At 42.3% G+C, this 12,521-nt stretch overlaps 1 protein-coding gene across 2 annotated transcripts; it reads right to left on the bottom strand.

Moving 5' to 3' along the window:
* Positions 1 to 794: 794 nt before the first annotated feature.
* LOC144534616 (uncharacterized) lies at positions 795 to 10,472 on the bottom strand. Of its 2 annotated transcripts, none has more exons than XM_078276624.1 (3): positions 10,238 to 10,472; positions 9,134 to 9,958; positions 795 to 6,306 (listed from the first exon to the last, which is right to left on the bottom strand). In XM_078276624.1, exons 1-3 carry the CDS (start codon positions 10,284 to 10,286, stop codon positions 875 to 877), a joined length of 6,306 nt encoding a protein of 2,101 aa, XP_078132750.1. In that variant the 5' UTR covers positions 10,287 to 10,472; the 3' UTR covers positions 795 to 874. The 2 variants fall into 2 exon arrangements, with proteins under 2 accessions (XP_078132750.1, XP_078132751.1); XM_078276625.1 differs by having other exon boundaries at positions 9,134 to 9,910.
* Between the last annotated feature and the right edge of the window lie 2,049 nt (positions 10,473 to 12,521).

The following is a 12,521-nucleotide window of genomic DNA, read 5'->3' as shown; positions in this document are numbered from 1 at the left end:
TACTATACTTTCGCCATCAACTTCTTGTCATCAGTGACATTTAACACTGATTACTTTGGTGCTCAGAGTCGTCTCTACACTGACACAAGGTCCCCATCTTGTGGAGGGAGCAGGCAAGTCTGTGTCAGTCAGACGGATTTGCAGGTCATTTAGAATTTTTAAAGATTTTTTTTTTAAAGCAATAAATAAGTAATGAATATGTATATGAATTATTCAGAAAGCAGGATGTTAAATTCAGCAATTATCAAGTGCTGTACTGCAGTACAACTTTGAAGTACTTTTACTTTACTAGAGTATTTCCATGTCCTGCTTCTTTATACTTCTACTCCACTACATCTCAGAGTGTACTATTCTACTTTTCACTCCACTACATTTATCTGAAAGCTTTAGTAACTGCTTACTTTTCAGATTAAGATTTCACACGCAAAAAAACAAATACACAACAACATAACGTTTATAAAATACAATGTAATGTTTAAGATTAAAACAGCAGTTGTAAATCTTTTTAAATCTGTCTAGTTGGGACTTTTTGTTACATTTCGCAAGAGTGATTCTCCTCTAGACTTGAGGCTCAAAGTGAAATATCAAATTTTTTACCCAAAAAGCAAAGATTTGAGAAAAGTCAAAAAATGAATACGGATTAATATAGCAGAAGTTTTTGTTCTTTTTGTTTCCTGTCCCATAAATCATCTCACGACCCCCCCACATTTATCTTGTGACCATTTGAAAATTTAAAATTCTAATTAAAACTTTGTGATGTTGGTACTTTGACTTACAGTAAATAAAGCATCGGAGTACTTCTTCCACCACTTTATTCAAAAATATTCACGTAAGATGAAAGGCACTATTTTTACATGATAAATTCATAGTCTCGTCACAGTTCTCTGCTATTCAAAGTCACCATATCCTCCATCTTCTCAAACAATCTCTCAATCAAAGAGGGACTTTTTTTGCTGCCAAGCACATGATACCTGCCCCCACATCTCTCTACGAGCCCCATTAGCTCCCCGTTCCTCAGGATGTGCTGCTCTGCGCTCTCCCCTAACATTTCCCCCCATGTGAACAGCACCAGCGTGCGCTGCCAAATGTCTTCCCCAAACAAACTCATGTGCTCCTCTATTGCTCTCCTGTACTTCTGTGTGCAGGTTAAGAAGGCGGGAATGAGTAGGAGGACGACGTGAGGTCCAGGGTGACACCAGGAGATGCCGTCGAGAATGCTTTTCCTTTGCGTTGTGTTGGTCAGATCTGGCCCATCTCGCCACTTCAGACCGAGCGGTTCTGCGACTGTAAGTCGGCGTCCGGCTACTTGACCTCTCCAGGGCCTGAAGGTAGACCCGTCGTGTTTGGATGCCTGTCCACACAGGATGGTGACACCAGCGGGGGAGCGAGACGACCAGGACTCCCCTAACACCACCACCCTCAAACCCGACCGAGGAAGATCTTTGTTGTTTGAGCTTCTGTGACCCTGACTTGCAGATAAAAACTCAAACTCTCGAATAACCTTTGCACTCTTCAGATCCTCTCTGCTTTTTTTCTTCCTTGTCTCCTCTCCTCTTCCTCTCATCTCTTCCTTTTCCTCAGCCATCTCCATCTCTTTTAGTGTTTCAAGGTGACAGTTATTGCTCTCTGCAGCCGACGATGCTGTTTTCATCCTCTGATCCTCCCTATCCTTTTCTCCTCTTCCTGACTCTCTTCCTCTTCCTTCTTCCCTTCTCTCACTGACATCTCGGTACATTAAATGCAAGTCGTCTTCTGAGCTCTCAACTGCAGCTGTCAGATCGAAAGAATTCCCCTCATGGACTCCCACATTGTAACCAACCTCATATTCTCCATTCTCTCTTTTGAGCAACCCTTCTTCCCGTTCTTTAAGATTCTGTTCCCATTTTCCCAATTTCTTAAGTAACACCTTTAAGTTGTTCTCTTTGTTGTGAAGTTCTTCCTTCAGCAGAGCCAAGTCTCTCCCCATCTCATCTAACTGCTGCGTTGTAGAGTTTACACGCTCATTTTGCATTTGCAACTCTGTCTTCCAGTTGAGCAACTCCTGTTCTTCATTTCTTAGGTAATACTCCCTGTCTTTCAGCTCCTTCCCGTGATCTCTCTGCCCTTTTACCTTCTCCTGAAGATCTTGACCGTGATAGTTTAGCTCTTTCTGTTTGCCTTCCAGAGCTCTTAGCAAGCTCTCTAGCTCCTGTTCCTTTTTCTTGATATTTTCCACTCTCATACTCACATCATGCTCACATTTATCTTTTTCTTCCTGCTCTTTTTGTTGCCTTTCTTCCCATTTGCTAAGTTGTTCTTCCTTGCTTTCCAACTTTACCTCTTTTTCAACAAGCTCCTGCTCTTTTGCATCGAGTTCATGTCCTCGTTTGCTCAACTCTTCTTTGTTTCTATTCAGATCCTGCTCCCTTTCCTCTACTTCTTTTTCCCTTTTTAAGAATTCCTCAACCTTCGTTCTAAACTCACTTTCTTTCTGGACATGCACTCTCATCTCATTCATCTGCCTTTCTGCCTCACCCACTCTCTCTTTCATCCTTGCCATCGCTACCTGTAGTTTGTCATTCGCCTCCTTTAATCCCCCGATCTCTGCCTCTGTGCTCTTCACCTGCTGTTCATATCCCCTGAGATGTTTTCTAACTTCTTCTTCGCTCTCCGTCTTCAGCTCCTCGCACTTTATTTTGAGGTTGTCCGTCTCTTTTCTCAGCTTCTCATTTTGCTCCTGCAGCTCCTCAACTCTCCTCCGACATTCCTCATATTTCTCTGTGGCTTCCTCCGAACGACTTATAGCGCACTCCTTCTCCTTTGCCATGGATTCCATGCTCTCGTTCCTTCCCGCAATCTCCTTTTCATAATTCTGAATCATGCTCGTCATCTCCATGTCCATCTTGTTGATGAGCTCCTTCAGCTCGGACTTTGTCTGCTCGATTGTTAGCCTCAGTTGGATGGTCTCTTTCTCGTGTTCTCTCTCTCTCTGCTTCAGTTCTTCTTTCTCCTGAAGTTTTGTCATCATTTCAGCATCTTTTTTTCTGTCCTGCTCTGCATGACGCTGCTGTATTTCGATGATACTGGATGTTTGGTTTTTAATGCTTTCTTTCAGCTCTTCAATTTCTTTCAAGTAGTTGGCACATGTCTTTTTTGCCTCGTCATTCTCACTGTCTCTCTCTGCAAGAAGGCATTCCGCTTGTGCTATTTCATTTGTTTTGTTGTCAATGATTTTTAACAGTCGGTTCAACTCGGTTTCTCCTTTCTCGTCCTTCTTCCTCTGCTCTTCCCTCCATCCCATCTCCCTGGAGTCGGCCTGTTGTTTAACACTTTCAATCTCAGTTTCCTTTTCTTTTAGTTTTCTCTCCGTGTCGTTTAAAAGCTGCCGTTTCATCTCCTCCATCTCTCGTTCTCTGTCTTGCAGTCGCTGCTCTGCCTCTTTCTTTTGATTGAGAATAATTTCTCCTCTCTCGTCTTCCTTTCTCCGCAGGATTTCGTCAACATCCTTTACATGCTGATCCAATTTTTCTATCATTCTTTCTTTTTCTTGGAGTTTTTGCTCCATCTGTCTCTTGTGGTTTAAAAGTTCATTTAAATGTTCTTTTATCACATCTGTTTCTCTTTGTCTTTCCTCCAGTCTTTGCTCCATGCCTTTCTTGTCCTTTAAATGATCAATTTCTTTCTCTTCGTTTTGTTGCAGCTTTTCATTCATTTCTTTGACATTGAGCTTCATCCCCTCAATTTCTTTTTCTTTTTCTCTCAGTCTTTGCTCCATTTCTTGCTTGTAATTTAAATTATCGAGTTCTTTCTCTTCCTTTTGTTGCAGCTGTTCCTTCATTTCTTTCACATTTACTTTGATCTCATCTATCTCTTTTTCCTTTTCCTGCAGTCTTTGCTCCATCTCTTTCTTGAGATTCATAACAAGTCTTTCCTTTTCTTTGTCACTTTCTTGCATTGTTTCTTTGATTTCATTAATGTGCTGATGTTTTAACTCCTCGATTAGTCGGTCTCTCTCTTGCATTTGTTGCAAAATGTATTTTTCATGGTTTTCATTCATCACTTTCTGCTGTTTTTCATTTTCTCGCGCTTTTTCCTCTGTTTGGGCGATGTGCTTTTGCTCCAACTCTCTTATCTGTCTTTGTCTTTCCTGCAATTGTTTCTCAATTTCTTCTGCAAACTGTTGTTTCAGCGCTTTAATCTGCCGTTGTGTTTGGTGCTCCAAGTCCCTTATTTTACCACTGTACTGCTGCTGGACTCTTTCCACAGCTTCCTCTTTCGCTTTCACTTTTCTGTCTATTTCCTCCTTGTGTTCCACTCTCCTCGTCTCCATTAGTTTTTCCATTTCATTCATTTTTCTTGCCATTTCTTCCTGATGCTGCAGTTTTAACACGTCTACCTCTTTTTCTTTCTCTCGCATCATCTGTGCCATGTCTTTTTTGTAGGTAAGATGAATCATTTCCTTCTCTTTTTCATTTTCCAGCATTTTTCCTTCTGTTAACTCTGCTATCTCTCTCTTTTTTACTTGCATTTGTTCCTCTGTTTCTTTTGCAAACTGCTCTTTCAGCTCTGCAATCTTTCTTTGTTTTTCTTGCTGTGTTTCCTTTATTTCATTGTCATGCTGCCGTTTGACTCTTTCCATATCTTCTGCATTGTCTTTAAACTTTTGATCAATTTCTTCTTGGTGTTGAACTTTCATTGTCTCCATCATTTTTTCTATTTCTCTGATTTTTCTGGCCATCTCTTCCTGATGCTGCAGTTGTATGCCTTGTATATCTGCCTCTTTCTCATGCATCTCTTTCCTATGTTGTGATTTAATTTCTTCAACTTTCCTTTCCGTATCTTCTTCACACTGTTTTATGATAGCGTGAGCTATCTGCTTTTCCTCTGAGGCATTCTTCCTAGTTTTTTCCAGCTCTTTGTCTTTTTCAAGCAGTTTGACTTCCATCTCTTTAAGTTTTTCTTCCATCTCTGCCACCACCCTGTTTCTTTCTTGTTCTTTTCTCTCGAGCATATCATCAATATGTCTTTTAGTCTCGTCCATTTCTGCTTTTAAAGAATCAACTTTTTCCATCCACTCTGCTTTCTCTTTCTTCTGCAGCTCTATGTTGTCTTCCAATTTCTTAACCTCACTCAACCACTCTTGCTTCTTTGCTTTGATGGTATCCTCCCTCTGTTTTCTCTCATGTTCATTTGCTACACCAGCACGCTCAAGGTCCAGCAGCTTCAGTTGCTGCTCATCAATTCTTTCTTTCAGCTCCTCCATCTCTCTCTCTTTTAGCTCCAGCCTGAGCATCGTCTCGTCCCTTTCCCGTCTGCTCTGGGTTAGCGCCACGTGGATTCTCTCATTTTCTATGCTCAGATCCTGAATTTCTCTCTCTTTATCCTCTGTTAGCCATCGCATCCTCTCCTCCAGCTCCCCCTCAACTTCCCCATCATTCTTCCTTTCTCCCATCCTCCTGTTCTCTTCCTCCTCTTCTTCCCTTTGAAAGTCGGCTTTTCCGGGTGATTTCCCCTTCTTCTTCCTCTCAAAAAACCACCCGATTCTTTTAATCTCCCTGTCTCTAATATTTTTTAACTCGTCCTCCTGGCGAAGCATTTTATCTCCCATGTCCTTCAGCCGCTGGTTGAACTTCTCGTTCCTGTGGCGGCTCAGATCTATAACCTCCTGAACTAGGCCGGAGAAAGCCTCACACCTGTTCACCGCCGCCATCTTTTCTACCTTCTGCAGGAGCTCTGTCACCTTAATGGAGCCTTCACTTCCTCTTCCTCCTCCATCTAGGCTGCTGACGACGTGGTACCTGCCCCTGCACTTCTCCAGCAGCCACTGGAGATCCCTGCCCCCACCCTGGATGTGCTGCTCGATATCCACCCCCTCCCGAAGCTGATCCCCGTGGGTGAACAGCAATATTGTGTGTCTCCATACACCCTCGCCCAGAAGCTCCAGATGTTCCCTCACATGTGCTACCCTCACCAGTGTATCCACCCTCAAACTCAGCAGGAGCGCGTGGGGCCCTGGAGGACACAAGGCCACGCTGCTGACAATCTCCCTCTTCACCCTCTCAGGTGTGGCCCCCGCCACACCTCCCTCCCAGCCGGGAGTGTCCACCACCGTCACCAGCCGCATGGCCACCTCCGCTTGCTGACAGACGCACTCCTCTGTCACTGCCCCGGCCTGAAAGGAGCCCATTTTGCCCAGGATGGTATTCCCGGCAGAGCTCTTTCCTGTTTCACGCTCGCCCAGGAGAACCAGCCTGACCTCAGTCAGACGTCGGGGAACCTTGGAGAACGACTGGCGGGCGTCTAGCTCTGAACCCTGAAGACCATCGCCTGGAATTGATAAAGGTACAGATTTGTGGTGAAACAAATTTGTAGCTCAAGTTCAGCTCTGATAAAAATGAAGGAATTTTGGCCACTAGGGGCCAGAAAAACAAGCCAACAGACACAGCCACTGCTAGCTTGTTAGCTCAATAAGTTGTTAATGCTAATGTGTTAGCAAACAAGTTACCTACACAGTCATTTCAAACATCATATTCACAGCCACCTGATGAATTCAAGTCCAATATTTACTCTTTTTTTAGCTTTTGGTCTCCACTGACTCCTGAAGGAAATATCTGTTTAGCTGCTGAATGCTCCACTTTGTTGTCTGTTGTTTGGTGCTGGGCAGGTAGTGTAGGCCTATAGTGGGTTAATCAGAGTTTTTTTGGCTGAAAACCGCTGCCTGCTGCTTCTGGAAATGACACTGAGAAGGGTTGCTGGTCGGAAAATCGAAACAATGAGTTCAAATACCTTAAAACGCTTTATTAAGCTAAGAGTCAGAAACGTTTCCACCTGGTATTAAAATCCGTCCTGAGTGATCCGATCAATGGACAGTTCGAAGTACAGGTGTGAATGCACCCAGGACGCATTGAGATTCATCATACTGTTGGTGATGTTTCTGTGTTTTTGTTCCAGTGCTGCCTGCCCTTATGGCTGTCTGGAGCTCTGGTCCCGCATTTGCCTGGAAAAGGCAGCCGCCAGAATACAATAACCTTAATTTTAGTTTCATAAAACGTCCCCGAATTCATGACTGTGTGATATCACTTAGCAGTGACTTAAAATGGCTAGAAAAAGAGATTCAGTTAGAAGCTAACGTTACAAACGTGAGCTGGACACGCAGAGACCCTTAAAAACATCTTTCTCGGGCCCCCGGATAGCTTAGTTGGTAGAGCGCGCGCCCATATATAGAGGTTTACTCCTCAACGCAGCTGGCCCGGGGTTCGACTCCAATCTGCGGCCCTTTACTGCATGTCATTCCCCCTCTCTCTCCCCTTTCATCTCTTCAGCTGTCCTGTCAATAAAAGCCTAAAATGCCCCAAAAATAATCTTAAAAAAAAAAAACATCTTTCTCTCCGGCGCCCGTCAGTAGACATCCTTCTTTCGGCACACAGACTGATGGCAGCGCTTTTTCATTGCATGTGAGAGTAACAACTGACATTTATATTCACACACACAAACAACCCAGCCTATGCAAATGGTAATGATGTACGTTTTTATTTTCATATACAGTCATGTGAACAAAATTAGGACACCTATGCTAAAGTTGACTAAAAAGAGGAATAAACAAATCATCTTTGGCAAATTGATCTTAATGCCTTAATTAAAAAAATGAGGAAAAATCCAACCTTTAAGGACACAAATTTTCTTTGTGAATTAAAAATGTATCGTAAATAAATAAATGTTCTTCCTTAAAATACAGGGGGCATAAGTAAGTACACCCCTATGTTAAATTCCCATGGAGGAAGGCAGATTTGTATTTTTAAAGGCCAGTTATTTCATGGATGCATCCTGATAAAGTTCCCTTGGCCTTTGGAATTAAAATAGCCCCACATCATCACATCCCCTTCACCATACCTAGAGATTGGCATGGGGTACTTTCCATAAAATCATCTCTCAATGCAAATCAAACCAGCTATTAGGCTAACTGAAATAAAACCATGCCAATCTCTAGGTATGGTGAAGGGTATGTGATGATGTGGGGCTATTTTAATTCCAAAGGCCAAGGGAACTTTATCAGGATGCATAGTATCCTGGATCCATGAAATAACTGGCCTTTAAAAATAAAAATCTGCCTGCCTCTATGGGAATTTAACATAGGGGTGTACTTACTTATGCCCCCTGTATTTTAAGGAAGAACATTTCTTTATTTACGATACATTATTCATTCACAAAGAAAGTTGGTGTCCTTAAAGGTTGGATTTTTCCTCATTTTTTTAATTAAGGCATTAAGATCAATTTCCAAAAGATGATTTTTTCATTCCTCTTTTTAGTCAACTTTAGCATGGGTGTCCTAATTTTTTCACATGACTGTACTGTAGAGCGGGGAAGTGAGATCCAGGGTTTTTTCTTGTATAGAGGAATTCTTGGCGCCCCCCCAAAGAGGTTTAAGCCAGCCCAAAAGGAAAATCACAAGCACCAAAATGACAAGAATTGAGAATAAAAATATCAAATCCTCTCTAAATGTGTTTAAGAGCAATTTACCAAACAACCATTGAACAAGCAGAACATAAACTTGAATATGAGAGTTAATCTCAGTTTTATCTCCAGAGTCAGGCTGTACCGGATTCTCCCGGTGATTTATTTAAATATAATTTTTTTAAGCAGTTTTGTTAATTGGGGTTTTATTTACTCAACCATAATATACATTTTTGTTTATCAAATTGTCAGAAATAGCAGGAAAATGCATAGATTTCTGTCAAATAAGGTAACACAGTCTCATTGCCTTTACTGTCTCATTGCCCCCCTCAAAGGCCCATTCTGAGCCAGGAAAAACCCTGGGAAGTGAGATCCAATCACAAGTGGTCACTCAGGACACTTTGGAGACGCATTCTGCTGCCAGGTGTGAACACACGTACTTAGAGCTGCCCTCTCGTGATTGGAACCCTCATAGATTTTAAAACCAGGTGGAAACAGGGTTAGATGGTATTTCTTTCGGTTTGACACTAAGGGCTACAAGTTTCACACCTCGTCACTTGATCCATTGTTAAGTGCAGCTTTAAGCATTAGTTTATATTTTCCAATGAATACATTCAGCAGGTTTTCTGTGCCTGATTGTGATATGACTTCATGTGTTTGAAAGGGCTTGAGTTTTACAAACTGAACAGACTGAAGAACTCACTCATTAGAGCAGCTTTAATGGTCCCTCTCTGCATCTGCGTCTCCATCTGCCTCTGTTTCTTCCTCCTCTCCCTTGCTCTCCGCTTCCCGTCTGCTTCCAGACCCACCAGGACCGTATCATCCATCTCTAAATGACTGCTTCCATCCTTCTTCCCCTCCACCATCTCCTCCAGCTTCCTTATCAGCTCTTTAACCTGCGTCCCGTCTCCTTTGCTCCGGTTATCCAGGACATGGTATCTGTTCCCGCACTTTTGGAGGAGCCTATGGAATGCCGGGCCGCTCGTCAGGATTCGTTGCTCCATTGACACCAGGCCTAGCTCGTCTCCCCGGGTAAACAGCAACATGGTGTGCTCCCAAACTGCTTTTCCCAGCGGCTCCAGGTGCTCCTCTATCTCACTGATGTAGTCATCTGTTACTGAGGCACAGGATCGCACCACAAGCAGCACAGCGTGGGGTCCAGAAGGGCAAAGTGACACACTCCGTAAAGTCTCTCTCCTCACCCAGTTGGGGGTGCTGTTGAGCGGGTAGTACCACTCCCACCCTGGGGTGTCTACCACTGTGACTTTCCTCCCTACCACATCAGCTCGCCTTTTCACACACTCCTCCGTGGGCTTCCCGCTCTCGAAGCCCCCTACTCCTCCCAGGATGGTGTTGCCTGCTGCGCTCTTCCCTGCTCCTTTCCTGCCGAGGAGGACCAGTCTAAGCTCTGGGAGAGCTGGCGGGGCGCTGCAGGAGGCGGGAGAGTGTTGTGAGTCCATGCCGGCCTGCAGACTCTCATCTGTGAAGAAATGGAGAAGTACTTCCTCAGTGCACCGTACCGGATAATCTGAATGACACAAAACACAGAAGTGACAGTCATCTAGTCTCTGCTTCACACTTAAAAAAAACTGCACTTTAAACCTTCTTTTTCATTGTGATTGGATTGTTTACTTACTCATTATTATTATTATTATTATTATTATTATTATTATTATTATTATTATTATTATTAATACCTAAACATTAAACTGCATTTGCTATCAGAAAGTACATATATACTATACAAGCTTATTTCAATTGTATACTTAAGCAAAGAAAGAATGTAAGAGCTCTACAATAAACTCACCACCATTCGTGATGATGACTGGACTACAGTTCTCATCTGTCACGTCCATCACATCTCCGCTTGTCCTTCCTCTTCCTCTTTTCGGTTCCTGTGTGTCTTTTACGAGAATAATTTCTTCACTATCATTGTGAAAGAAAACAAAAACATAATTAGTAGTCAGTTGATCTAAAATGAAGATTGGTGCCGCACAAAACTGAACACAGAAAGTGGAAGACTTGCAGAGTCACGTGACCAACCTGTGGTTTTCTGGCGTGCTCTCATTCAATGAGGCAGGAAGTTAAACGATGGCATGGTGAGCTTCTCTGACACATTAACGTGCATGTGCTTACACACATAAGTGCACATACACATGCTGCACACAGTTGCAAAGATGAATTCATGTATGCACATACAGAAGTTGTATATGCGTGCTGAGGGACATAATGCAGGCTTCATGATGAGAGCTGCAGAGCTCATTGTGGTAAATGTGTGGCACATCTGTTTCCTTTACCCACACGCAGAATGATACAGAGCTAAGTCTGCCTTGTGGTGACAAGTTCCTGCCTCCAGCCATGCTGTCAAATTACTGTAAAGGACAAGAGTGAGCAAACAGCAGACAGAAGTTGTATACAAAATGCAAATTATGAAATATGTTTATGCAGTAATATATGATTGGTTTGACTAAATCTTAAGTTTCAGCATGCAGAACTCATTTTGTGGTTTTCTAGTATACAAACTGAATGCAACAAATTTGGAAGAGCAGCTGCCATCAGGTTTATCAGACATCAAATATACTGTTCTGTATGTTCCTAAATTTAGTCACTGTTTATTTTTAAAATAAAGCCAGTTACCAGTTTCCTATATTTACATTACACAAATATTAAGTTTAAAAGTTCTTGACCTTTGAAACAGGAGTTGAGAAATTAATCTCACCACAAGGTCTATTTAGCAATTGTTCTGGAGCATCCAATCAAACTTCTTGTGTGTTTATAAACCATAATTAAATGCGTATAAATGCTAAATGGGAGCGGTTGAGGTAAAGTGCTACCCATCACATTTGGTTTTCTGTTCTTCATCTCCTTCAGAGTTTGTTTTTATGCAACCATTAGATATTTGTATCCCCCCTAGCATAAGGGTGTAAAACCTAAATCAACAAAGAGAGCAGAACAGATGAATTTCCTAGCGTGATACATTTATTTCAGAACAGTCGCCGTATTGTGTGAAGAGCCAGTATCCTTACATCATGCCTGCCTGCTGTTTTCTGCAGCTTTGCTGTGTGGTGTTCCCTGGCTGCATACATGGTACAACATGTTCTCATGTCCAGTCCCATGAAAACACACACACATACACATAGTAACACATTAGATCATGTCCTTTATGATTCACCCTTTCCTTCAGCACCAGTCAGGGTTAATAAAAACAAACCCTGTTTATGGAAAGGACTGAATCAGCCGTATTGATTTGGCACCATTAACCTGAGTAGAGTTGTTTTGAGGTCTGTTAAGTGTTGGTGGATATTACCATGATGGATGCCTTTTCACATGTGCGCTGCTTTTTGTAAATGTCAAATGAATTACTTTATATTGGACTCCCAACAGCAGCAGCAGCAGCAGCACTTCTCTCCAAATATAAGGCTGCCCGGCATCTAAAAGATTCCATATCATGAATAAAAACAGCCCAAAAATTTCACCAGCAATGTAACATAGATATTTGCATTGGCATTTGCTGATTAGTTTGCCCCTGAAATTAACTGGTCAATCAAGAAGATAAGTGGTGAAAATGGGAAACAGAGGAAACATGCAGTACAGTGTTTCATCTGTAATTTTATTCGTCCGTGGAGCTTGTGGGTAATTTTAGCTTTGCTTTCACATCAGTCGCTGACTTCGAATCAGCAAGCTTGTGCATCCAATCATTTCAAAACATTACAAGCTTGCATCTTTCTGCTTTAGATGGATATTAAACTGTATTTTGTGTTAATGTTTTGGGTAGCACTGATGGAAATTCTTTCTCATGGTAGCAGCAGATGATTAAATGAACGAATGAAAAGGACATCTTGTGCAGTCGCAAAGTGGTTGCTCCACTGGCTCTTCCGCAGTTGTTTGGACTCATTTCTCGTTCTTTATTACCCTTCAACACAGTATCAGCGCCAACTTGTAAAAGAAAACTGTGTACATGCTAGAGTGAATGGGGAAAGCGCTCTTACTAGTAAAGTAGTAGTATCAGAGGAAGTACTGTAGTAATAATAGCAACAGTAGGAGTAGCAGCAGTGAGAGGAATAATGGTGGTAATATTATATAGAGTAGTA

The sequence above is a fragment of the Sander vitreus genome, chromosome 19 (genome assembly GCF_031162955.1).
Source record: "Sander vitreus isolate 19-12246 chromosome 19, sanVit1, whole genome shotgun sequence".
In the NCBI taxonomy this organism is placed as follows: domain Eukaryota; kingdom Metazoa; phylum Chordata; class Actinopteri; order Perciformes; family Percidae; genus Sander; species Sander vitreus.
This window is presented reverse-complemented; position numbering and strand designations above follow the sequence as displayed.

Bases quoted from the DNA above. Each gene is read 5' to 3' on its own strand.
- LOC144534616 (XM_078276624.1), bottom strand. From the start codon at position 10,286: ATGGACGTGACAGATGAGAACTGTAGTCCAGTCATCATCACGAATGGT. The intron at 9,959-10,237 runs GTGAGTTTATTG...TGTGTCATTCAG, and splicing joins AGTCATCATCACGAATGGTG to ATTATCCGGTACGGTGCACT. The intron at 6,307-9,133 runs GTGAGTTCTTCA...TATCAATTCCAG, and splicing joins CATTAAAGCTGCTCTAATGA to GCGATGGTCTTCAGGGTTCA.